Source organism: Phaenicophaeus curvirostris, chromosome 1, assembly GCF_032191515.1.
Source record: "Phaenicophaeus curvirostris isolate KB17595 chromosome 1, BPBGC_Pcur_1.0, whole genome shotgun sequence".
Taxonomy (NCBI): Eukaryota; Metazoa; Chordata; class Aves; order Cuculiformes; family Cuculidae; genus Phaenicophaeus; species Phaenicophaeus curvirostris.
In genome coordinates this window covers 3,658,400-3,669,883 of record NC_091392.1, presented here as the reverse complement: position 1 = coordinate 3,669,883, position 11,484 = coordinate 3,658,400, and the positions used below count along the sequence as shown (strand labels likewise).

Sequence of the window (11,484 nt, the reverse complement as noted above, 5' to 3'; positions counted from 1 at the left end):
GCCAAATGACTTTTGGTATAAAAGCATCTGTTTCTCTGCATTAATTCTAAATAATGCTCGAATTGACCAGATTAGCTATAAATGCTTACACGGTCTATTTCAAAAGCAAAATGGGATGAATCCCTTCCTTATTACTCAGGAAGCATAAAACCTTAGTGTAGTTTTCTGTTTTGGGATAGAGTGTATATGTCATTGATTTACTGTTTTTTTATTCCCACTGAGTTATTCTCACACTATAGCCTTGGTATTGATATTTTCAATGGTTCTTCTATTCCTGTTGGAAAGGACTTATTTGTACTACGTATTTTTATAAAGATGGGTAAGTAATGGTTTATTACACGCTGTTATTTGGATGGGAACAAACAACAATCTGTATTTATGCACTAGATTACAGGATTTCACACTAGTCAACTGCTCTGAAGGCTGCAAGCAGTGGTACTAAGCTCTTCTGTCGTTTGGTCCATGCATATTACTCATGGCTAACACACCTCTCTTAAGCACTGCAGTTCGGCTTGCACAACTTGTCCTGCTCAGGGCATTTCCCTGGAGAAGGCTAATATTTCATTTGCTCTTAGCATGCACATTTTTATGCAGATAACAAGAGCAGAGTCATATATGACCTACTGCTCCGCTGTTTTTCCCTCCTTTCTCTAGCCTGCTTGGCTCAGGGGCTCCCTTCACATTTTGTCTTTTGTTCTTGGAAATTAATAGAGACACACTGCTGGGAAGGGACCTGTAAGAAATAGTGGGTTACAGGCTAGTTTATCATCATGGGATTTAATTTTCTTTGCTGTTACGGTCTACATAGAACACATGAGCCCAGATCACCTCCAGCACAAGTGCTGTGTATGTAGTTTATCATGAAGCTATAACTCTCACTTGAGCTGTACTTTACCTCGTGGTGGGGATTGTTGTCCCTCTGGGGAAATGTTTGTATCTGAGGCTTGATCCTTCAATACAACATGCAGAGAGCACACAAAAACCAGTAGGACTCATCCTGGGAGCAAAACTTCACCACTAGAAGAGGCTGTGGCCAAAGGGACATGGTAAATGTTGTGCTTTCTCCATGGCCACTCTCACTTATTTTACATAACGTGTAGCCGTTGATAGTTTTATTTCGTAAACTTTTATTTTCTCAGCATGGAACAACTAATAATTATGAATAAACTATAACAAGAAATTGTTCTGGTTGTTTGAAGTACAGCTTGTCCTTCTTGATATTGATCTAAGCTTTGAAAAAGAAAACATTCATTTTCTGTTACCTTCTTGTTTTAATGAAAGATATGATAAACTCAGCAATGTCTCACAGGAAGATGAAGCTGCAATATAAGACATATGGAGATCTGTCCTCTTCTGTACTGATAGTTGGAAGCCAAGCAGCATGACCGGTTGTGCCCAGCATGCAGAATTACCCCATGTGTTAACATCTACTACAAGACAACCCAATAACTGAGCCAGATCGCAGCCCTAGAAGTCAAGAAGATTCGCAGAATCTGGGCCTTTTACAAGAAATGAAACCACGTTTTCTGCACTAACAACAGCCTCCACCTTCCCTCATCTTCCTAACACAGCCCCTTCAACAACCAGCTGCATGCACAGGGTAGGTGCTAGGACCTCGATGTGCAATGACAGAGAAGTCTAGCAGTGCTGAGGGCTCCCGGAGTAACATTGAGAGCCTGATGATCCTCAAAGAGGATCCTAGGGAGATGTCACTGCAGATGTCCCTAGAAAACCTTCCACCTCCTCGGGGAAGCTGGTGTCGTCATTGCTGCAAGCTGATGAGAAAGCTGATTTCGCTCAGCAGGTCTGAGGCAGGAGGTAGGTATCATAAACACCCTGCCTCAGCATTTCCAGACCAAAATTCTCAGAATTTCCATTTCAAGGGGAATTTGGAAATTCTTGGGGTTTTGTTCTAATTCAGACTGAAACCACGTTTTGAAATGACAAAATTTCCTGTGCACAAGTAGCCCTGTTTTCCAGCTCGCTTTGCTCAAAACCAGAAGTTTCTCTTTCCTCTCATTCTTGGGGTTTTCATGCTGCTCAAACTCCTTCAGTCCTCAGTTAAGTTCTGATTTAGGGCAGAGTAAGAGGGAAATAATAAAACTGAAGGTTTTAATACTCTCCTTTTTAGCCTTAACTCACAGTGCACAGTAAAATGAAGATCTACATTCTATGGGTTGGAAACTGCGGCACTGAGGTGACTTCCTGAGTCTCAGGGGAAGAGGAAGATCTCAAAGCCCTGAATGCAAATTACTATTTACCATTTATGCCAGTAGCAATTTTTTAAAACAAGTCTTTTTTTATTGAACTAAGAAAATTTGAGCAGCTTACGCAAAACCAGACTAGATTTAAGTAAAATAACTGGCAAAAAGAGATGTGGTTGTGTAATTCTTCAGAAAAAGTGTAAATTTACATTATAAGTACTTTACAGAAGTCAATAGGGTACTTACAAAGCAAACATTAGTTCATAGCAGGAGATCTAGCATCTTGAATCTGAAAATACTGATCTCACTGATATCATTATGGCATGTGGAACAAAAAGCATTCCCAGTAAATGTCCTGGGAATTACGTAAAGTGGTACAGCCACAGCATAATGCCATTCAGTGTGCACTCAGCACGCGCAGTTTCAACTCAGCACAGTTTTCCTCTTCCCTCTCTTCTCTAGTTTAAAATCTTATTAATTCCTCGGCATCAGATCTGAGATCTCCACCTTCCTTCCTGCTGAAGGTCTCCTCCATTTACAGCTGATCCGGCAGAAGTTCTTCCTCTTCCTCATCCACACATTTGCTACTTCTATTCAAATATGTTCTACTTCTATGCAAATATGTTCAGTGACGCAGTTGCCTTGATGGTGCCATTAACCTTGTGTAAACTCTCCACAGACCTTTCTGCTCACTCAAACCTTTAGTTCATTCCTAGAATCATATACATATCCAGGGTCCTTCTGTGTATCCCACACTGGGTTTTGCTTTAGCAGTTCCTGACCATAAATTTAGCCCTTTGATTCAAGAAAGGGCACTAAAGATCACACAGATTATGTGGTAGAGATGCAAAGATCCATGATTTATTGTTCCATCATTTACCTGGTCTACAATCATCATAGAATCATAGAATCATGGAATAGTTTGAGTTGGAAGGGACTTTAAAGGTCACCTAATTCCAAGCCCCGTGACATGGGCAGGGACACCTCCCACTAGATCAGGCTGCCCAAGCCCCATCCAACCTGGCCTTCAACACCTCCAGGGACGGGGCATCCACAACTTCCCTGGACAGCCTTTTCCAGTGCCTCACCAAGCTAATTGTGAAGAAATTCCTCCTTATGTCTAGTCTAAATCTGCCTCTCTCCAATTTAAAGCCATTCCCCCTAGTCCTATCACTACACACCTTTATAAAGTACCTCCCCAGCTTTCCTGTAGCCCCTTTCAGGTACTGGAAGGTCGCTATATGGTTTCCTCAGAGCCTTCTCTTCTCCAGGCTGCACAACCCCAACTCTCTCAGCCTGTCCTTGTACGGGAGATGCTCCAGCCCTCTGACCATCTTTGTAGTCTCCTCTGGACCCGTTCTAACAGTTCCATATCCTTCTTATGTTGAGGAATACTTCATGTTAGGATGAAGAATCAAGAGGGAGAAATGTTTTTCAAGTGTCCAGGCTTTTCAGGTTATTTGCTGACCTTGCCACAACAATGCGTAATGTGAGAACAGAGATGTTTGCTTCTCAATAAACTAAACATTCCTCTCTTCTAATAGCTCCCAGCAAGAAAAAGCAGTTGGTTTAGTGGAATGACATTTTCCTTTTTATAGATCCACATTTAACTGAGAACAGGAAAATCCCGGTGGGACCTCCTGTGAGACTCAGCAAACAACCTTAATGGGGTTGAGCCTCATTTCCCAGGAAAAAACCTGTTCCTGTAGAGTGAGATTAAGAGATGTGCACTCCCTCTAGACAACCAGTGAGGAGATCAGTTTGGTAGAACCATAAACACCATGTGTTTAGTGCAGAATCACATGCAGTACATTTGCTGCCTACAAGAAAGTGATAGGCACATCCAATAGGTTCAGTGTGTCTGACCCAGCAGATGGAGATGGCATCTCCTTTGGAGATGGCAAAGTCCCAGTAAGAGGCTCCCAGACTGCCTTCTCTGTGTGGCAGCCAGAGATGCTCCTGGAGAGCTTTACAAATAAGCATATTGTATTTACTCTTATGAAATGTTATAGCTGCTCAAAATCTGGATGCATCAAAGCAATTTTGCCCAGCTGCTTCCTCAAGCAGAGGCCAGATGATGCCACTGTCTTGATTTTCCCAATTTCTTCTTGCTTGGGGGACTGAATGTGACAACCTATTTTTCAGTTCAAGGAGTCTGAACCATCAGTGCTTTTGGAAAAGGACTAAGCAAACTGCACCTGCAAACCACGGTGAAAGAAACTCAGACAGCAACAGGTCTAATGGTGTTTAGCATCCCCTCGCAGCTCCTGGGCAAAATCATTTTTCCTTTATCTCTAAAATGCCAGTGATGCACCAGTGCCCAGAGCTCTCCACAAAGAAAGACACACATAGCACAAACTGCAAAATTACCTTCCCATCTCAGCGCAGCTATATCTTCCCAGTGAACAGAGGAGTTTCCCATCCCATCAGGGGCACACACACGATGCCTTGACTGGCTATGGGCTCACCAAAGGGTTGTATCATCCTTGTACATACCCACGAGCAGCAGAAAGCAGAGTAAATCACATACGAAAGCTGCCTTGGAGGATCTCCTGGAGCTGGGGACCATGGGGCTGGGGCAGCCCTCTGCTCAGTTCCAAGCCAGGGTGCTGTGTGAAGCACCCCTGACATCTGCTGCAAGGCAGCCTTCCAGCTGGGTTTTTGGGGTTTTTTTTCCTTCCCATGTATTCCACATGCTTGCTGTGGAGGGTAGAGCATTTCTGGGTAGTGCCAGTGGAAAAGGTCTTGGGGAGAGCCCAGGGAGCTGGTGCAGGGGTGACTCACAGGGGTGATTGCAGAGCAGGGGATTCCAACAGAGCTTGGAAAGTGAAGGCAGCGGGGCATGGGACGGGCAGTGGGGAGGATGAGTGGGGTTTCTAGTCCCAGCAGGCTCCTCTGTGAGGAGGTGATTGCGTGAGTCAGTGGAAGCCCCATGAGCAACCCCAGAGGTGTCTGCAGAGGCCCTTCAGTCTGAAATAACGCTGATGGTTTCACCCCAACAGTGGTCTGTGTCAGCATTTGAACTCAGAGCAAAAATCCATCGGGGCTGGGGACCTCAGACTGCAGGGGGTTATCCAGCAAAGCCAGGTGTGAATGATGTTCCTACCTTGTCCTCCTAAAATGCAAAACATTCTCCTATCTCACGGAGCAACAGAGCTGGCACAAATTAGAGCTATTGCTGCTCTTACCGTGGCAGCTGGAGATGACAGGAGCATAAGTCCGTGATGCTACCAGCCACTACCCATTGGTCTGCAGTGAGACCTGGTTGCCTGCACTTAGGTGTCCAGAGCCACTGGAGACGTCCTTGATAAACTTGCCTGCCAGCCCCACTGGATGTCTTACATACATCAGGGCATTTCAAGTGGCCCAAGATGCCTCCATTTATGAAGCTAAGCCATGCCTGCATCTCTGCTGGCTGCAGTCACAGCTCAGACACCCAGCATAGTTTGCACCCTTAGCAAGCACCCTTATGCACCCAGCATAAGCACCGTTAGCAAGTCTGCAGATGACACTAAGCTGGGTGGAAATGTCAATCTGCAGGAGGGTAGGGAGGCTCTGCAAAGGGATCTGAACAGGCTGGACCGCTGGGCAGAGTCCAATGGCATGAGGTTTAACAAGGCCAAATGCCGGGTCCTGCACTTGGGGTACAACAACCCTGTGCAGTGCTACAGACTAGGAGAAGTCTGGCTAGAAAGCTGCCTGGAGGAGAGGGACCTGGGGGTGTTGGTTGACAGCGAGTGAACATGAGGCAGCAGTGGCCCAGGTGGCCAAGAAGGCCAATGGCATCTTGGCTTGGATCAGAAACGGTGTGGCCAGCAGGTCCAGGGAGGTTATCCTCCCTCTGTACTCGGCACTGGTGAGACCGCTCCTCGAATCCTGTGTTCAGTTCTGGGCCCCTCACCACAAGAAGGATGTTGAGGCTCTGGAGCGAGTCCAGAGAAGAGCAACAAAGCTGGTGAGGGGGCTGGAGAGCAGGTCTTACGAGGAGCAGCTGAGAGCGCTGGGGTTGTTTAGCCTGGAGAAGAGGAGGCTGAGAGGAGACCTCATTGCTCTCTACAACTCCCTGAGAGGAGGTTGTGGAGAGGAGGGTGCTGGCCTCTTCTCCCAAGTGACGGGGGACAGGACAAGAGGGAATGGCCTCAAGCTCCATCAGGGGAGGTTTATGCTGGACATTAGGAAAAAATTCTTCACAGAAAGGGTCATTGGGCACTGGAACAGGCTGCCCAGGAAGGTGGTTGAGTCACTTTCCCTGGGGGTGTTTAAGGCACGGGTGGATGAGGTGCTAAGGGGCATGGTTTAGTGTTTGATAGGAATGGTTGGACTCGATGATCCAATGGGTCTCTTTCAACCTGGTTATTCTATGATTCTATGATTCATATATGGAGACACCTGCACGTAGGTGTCTGGCTCTGCACCTGAACCTCCACCCCATGTGTCTTTGTAGCCTTTGAAGAGGTTTGGCCTGGGTGAGTGATGAGACTCAGTTGGCTGATAAACAACTACTGAGCTGAGAAGCTCAGGCTCAAGCTGCTATCTCTGTAAGTGAGGATTTGTATGAGATGTTTGCACCATAATCCACTTAGTTCATGCTCATTGATACATAGATTCATGCATACTTCTGTAGTCATTATAGCTTCTTCAGACTGGATTTGGACAGTCTACCTCCTGCAAGGACGCTGTAGTAGTGGAAATTCCAGTGGAAAACAAATTCTGATTTACATTTACGGTGCTGGAGTGAATAATTTATATTGTAAACTACTCCAAAACTAAATTACACAACATACATTGATCTTTTACACCCACTGAATATATTTCACATAATCAGTTATACATAAATCTGCAGAAAAGGTTCAGAAGTAGAGCAAAGAATGAAATTATCAAACCATTGTATCACAGAAGTTTATCTTCAGCTGGTCAAAGGCTGCTGTATATATGATCCTGGAGCCTGGTTGTCTGATACCTTAATTCCTGCTCTCGAGGCACATGGCCCAAAAGCAAGCAAACAACTCCTGCTAGTAAATTTGCACAAGCGTGGTCTTCAAGTAAGTTCAGGGAAAGAAAGTCTGGTGATTAATGTAGGTTATTTCCTTTCTTCTTGTTTCACCTATCTACAGCCTTCAACAGAGCTGGGATGTTCCTCCTATGCTTAGTTGTCGTCTTCTTTCCACCCTCCTCTCTCCTTTATCCTTTAATGTGGTCATTGGCAGTGTTGGTCAGAAAGTATTAGTAGGATGATACTTACAGGCTTTCAGTAATCCTTGGGCTCTTCACTTTTCTGGCCCCAGGATGAATCACTGGATCTTTTAGATTGGGAGGGACCTGTTGAAGTCCTCTAGTCCAGACCCTTGCTCATGCAAGATCAGCTATAGTAAGTTGTCCAGGACTGTTTCCAGTTGGGTTTTGAGAATATCCAGAGATGGAGACTTAACAACGTCTCTGGGTAACCTGAGCCACCCTAGACACAACCCTTCCTAAAGAGGTGAGGGACGAGTCATTAGCACGTAATCAGTGATATCTAATGGAAAGGAAGGAACTGCAATCCGTACATGGGAATGGAGAAAAAGGGGAAGAAAAGACAAAGCCCCTCTAGTCTCAGTGACAAGCTCTGATTTCATTGCCCATGGGCTGTTATCCAACCTGCCCCTCCAGAGTGGCTAGGGCAAGGACTCCTCCCTGAGAACTCCTTCCAAAGGTGGGCAGCAAAGTAAACGAGCTGTAGGCTCTGCTGACCTCTTTCTTCCTTTTATCAGAAAAGAAGATGCTCTGAGAGACAGAGCTGTAAAACTGCTGGGGAAGGAAGCAGGATAGATGTTGCACAGGACATGTGGCGATGCTGCTAGTAGCAAAAGCTCCCAAGTCTCTTAAACCCAGGATGTGAAGTGGGGTTTATTCCCGGGGACAGTCCCTGTCAAACAGAGAAACCTGGTTCCTCCCATAGAGGTGAGTCAACACATCCTCCAGTTCACCCAGGGTGAGGAGCTGGACCTCGTTCTTGTCGTTCTCAGCTATGACCGCCCAAGTCTTCCTGTGGTTGTTGTCCACCACACAGCAGGCACTTGACCAGATGTAGCTGGGTTTATTAACCTTCCCCTTGGCAATATAGTTGTTCCCAGGCACAGCACCCACAACGACGTAGGTAGTATTACAGCCCTTGGTACTCTTGATCATTGTTTGCTGCTCATAGTTGTTCCAGGCGCCGCCGTTGAGTTTCTCATTCTGGGGCACTATGTTGGTAAGGGTGAAGGTAGCCACCCTGCTGTTGGAGTCAGAGTGATGGCCACTGGGGTTCAAGTGGCCACGGTTCAAACCCGTCAAGTTCTTGTAGTCTTGGAGGACAGCTTGGCTCTTGCTGATCTTCTCTAAACTGACGTTGAAATTGTTTAAGAGGGTCCATTCTCTTTCCATAGTTTTAGGATAAGTTGGACCCATCAGCTTGACAGGTAAAGAAGAGGAAAAGGTGTTAGTATTGGGAGCAGGAGTAATGAAGTGGGTTTCCGTGGAGCAGAAGTCTCTGAGGGCCAAGCACCCATTTTTTTCTCATCTTAGTGTATGAAAATGCATGAATCAGAACGAAATCATAAAGCTGCCCCTCCCGAATGAACACAAGAGATTAAAAAAAAAATAAAAGCACAAAATTTGACTGCTCTCGATTTGACTTGTGACCTTTGAAATGCAGCCTGCAGCCTGCAGTGGGAGTGTGGGTGGACGCATGAGACAATGAGCATTTTCCACTCCCAGGTTTGAAAGGTGCCCAGTGAGACATCTCCCCTGCCACATCTCCTTCCCTTTCCTCCCATCTCCACATCCCACATCTGCCCAGGGCTCTCCCCAGTGCCTCTCAGCCCCATTAATCACATCCAACCTTCATCACCTGTATCTAATCTCTCTGTCAGCAGCCCTGGCCTTTGCTCCACCCAGACTCATTTCCACAAGAGATTTTTCAGTCTCTTTGAAAGGTTTTCATGCCTTTTTAAAACCCAATCTGTCAACATCCTAGGGTTTTACAAGCTTAGGGAAAATAAGCACATAGATATCCTCTTTGAAGGTTGGGTGTTTCAAGGAGTCCTTGAAAGTGGACAAGATGGAAAGAGAACAAGCCTGCAGGACTACCAGGAGGAGATGGGGAGGACTCAGACCCTTCTACTTTCGTCCTTCTTTGCTCCTCACTTGAGAAGATGTATGTGTGGTCGCTGCAAGTGAATTGCACTCCTGAAGCACTAGTGTTTGCCTCCTCTAACCCCAAACACAGGGGGATGTACTGGAAAACTGACCCTAGAAATGACATTTCTCTGGGAGGGCTATAATTCATTGCAAGGATGAAATTTTTGCTCTGTAAGCAAAAATACCTCATCGCAAGTGGGATCTGCTACTGCAGGGCTATTAACATGTCTCAGAGCTGATCTGTGCCAGGGAGCACAGATGTGTCCCTTCTGCAGCATCACTGAAAATAGATTAGAAATGATCAGACTCTTAAAGCAGCTCATGATCTTCAACGAGACCTGGGGAACCTAAATAATGCAAAAAGAACTTTCTCTCAAGAAAGTTAGCAAAATCACAGGTGGCCGGAGTCTATGGTCTAGGAGGAAAAGAGACAAGTTTTTATCTCCTTTTTATCCATTTTTTATATATATATATACTTAATATGTGGAAGCTGCAGGTGTGCAACACCAAATCAGTTGCCTGCATTGCTGTAACAAGTGTAGGTGCTGTTTTTTCATAACTATAACACCTTTCATTTCATATCTAGGGAAGCCTATTTAGCCTTCATCTGGAACAGGGCATATGGCTTTCTTCTGTGGCTCATTTTCACCTAAATTCCCTACTGCTACCGTGTCTCTAGCAATGACCTGAATTTCCTCTTCTTCTGCTCCATAATTTGCTGGGTCGTTTTTACTGAAGGTCTGAAGTTTGTCAGAAGGACATTTGGGAGGCTGTAGTTTGCAGAGATCCGTGTATCTGTTGGATCTTCCTGAACCAAGCCTGAGGCAATGGTGGTAAGGTGCAACTGTAGGTGGATGGAGATCGACTGCTACTAAACTTCCTCAGTTTTTTCTGCCTGAAATATCACTCAATAAATTTGCCATGTTAATCCAATCCTCTTGTTGCTGAGCACCTGTACCTGAACTTTTTCACTGGGTCATCTCACCTCATTCTGAGTTTCTCTGCTCTTCTCTCATACCATTTACAAAGCCAAATTAACTCTTAACCAGGAGCAAATAAGCTATGGGAGGGATGCAAAAGAGCTCAGGGTGAGGTGGAGATTGGAACTCAGCACAGCTGGTCCCTCAAATTTAGCCGCTGTTAGATGTCTTTTCCCCATCATCTCAGCCCCCTCTTCAGCATGGGACAGGGAGGAGAGGGAGTCATTTGACTTTGGAGTGTAGTGTAATGTAATGTAATATAAAGTAATGTAATGTAATTTGACTTAATGTTCCTATAAGGTCAATGTGGAAAAATGAGCACTTTTAGAATATGACTCATCTCATCCTCCTGCTGATGTCTCAGACACATCAGAGGAATCATGTAGTGAAGGTATTTGAAGTTAGGTGAGATGCATCCCAACCAGTGGGTCCATTTGCGTGTGTGTGTGGGTGAGAGGAAGAAGTATTTGGTTTAATGCTGCAGTTCATCTTCTAATGACTGGGGGGTGACACATTGTAAGAGAGGACACTCACCTGGGGCTCAACCAGCCATGTGTTAGGTCTCGTGCCAGATCCAGGCTCGTAGAGGTAAGCAGAGTATACGGGAATACGCCTTTTCCTGTCGTACAGGGTTGCAAAGTAATACTGGTTCTTGTAACGCTGGCAGATCCAAGCTGGGCTCTCCGGCTCCAGGGCTTCATTTGGGGGGGTTCCCCGGAAGAAAAACTGAGGGCATGAACTTTCAAAGGATGTCACCACCTCACTGCGTCCCAGCCAGAGGCAGCTCGCTGAGATCTGCAGCAGCAGCAGCAACAGCATTGCTGGAGGACTTCAAGTGCTCACCTGGAGGGCAAATGCAAAGAGACACTCAGCTCAAAGAAAGCTCATCATAGCCTGGAGTCTTCTTGTGCATGTGGTGCTGTCAGGAAAGGGGACAATGAGAGACCAAGAAGGGAACAACTTCTCTCTTCCTGCATATGGAAAAATTAACGGGAATAAGGGCACAATCTAAAATAGGTTTGAGGTGCCCAGAGGAAGCAGCAGTGGGAGAATTTTGCCTCTCTGAGGAGGGATCCAAGCCCACCCCATCTCTAATCAGCTCACACAGCAAAGCTGTCCTGGAACTGAGGCATGGTGTT

At 45.8% G+C, this 11,484-nt stretch overlaps 1 protein-coding gene across 1 annotated transcript; it reads right to left on the bottom strand.

The window, feature by feature from the left end:
* Positions 1 to 6,934: 6,934 nt before the first annotated feature.
* LOC138721624 (endonuclease domain-containing 1 protein-like) lies at positions 6,935 to 11,193 on the bottom strand. Its single transcript, XM_069858997.1, has 2 exons — positions 10,880 to 11,193; positions 6,935 to 8,636 (listed from the first exon to the last, which is right to left on the bottom strand). Exons 1-2 carry the CDS (start codon positions 11,162 to 11,164, stop codon positions 8,091 to 8,093), a joined length of 831 nt encoding a protein of 276 aa, XP_069715098.1. The 5' UTR covers positions 11,165 to 11,193; the 3' UTR covers positions 6,935 to 8,090.
* Positions 11,194 to 11,484: the final 291 nt, after the last annotated feature.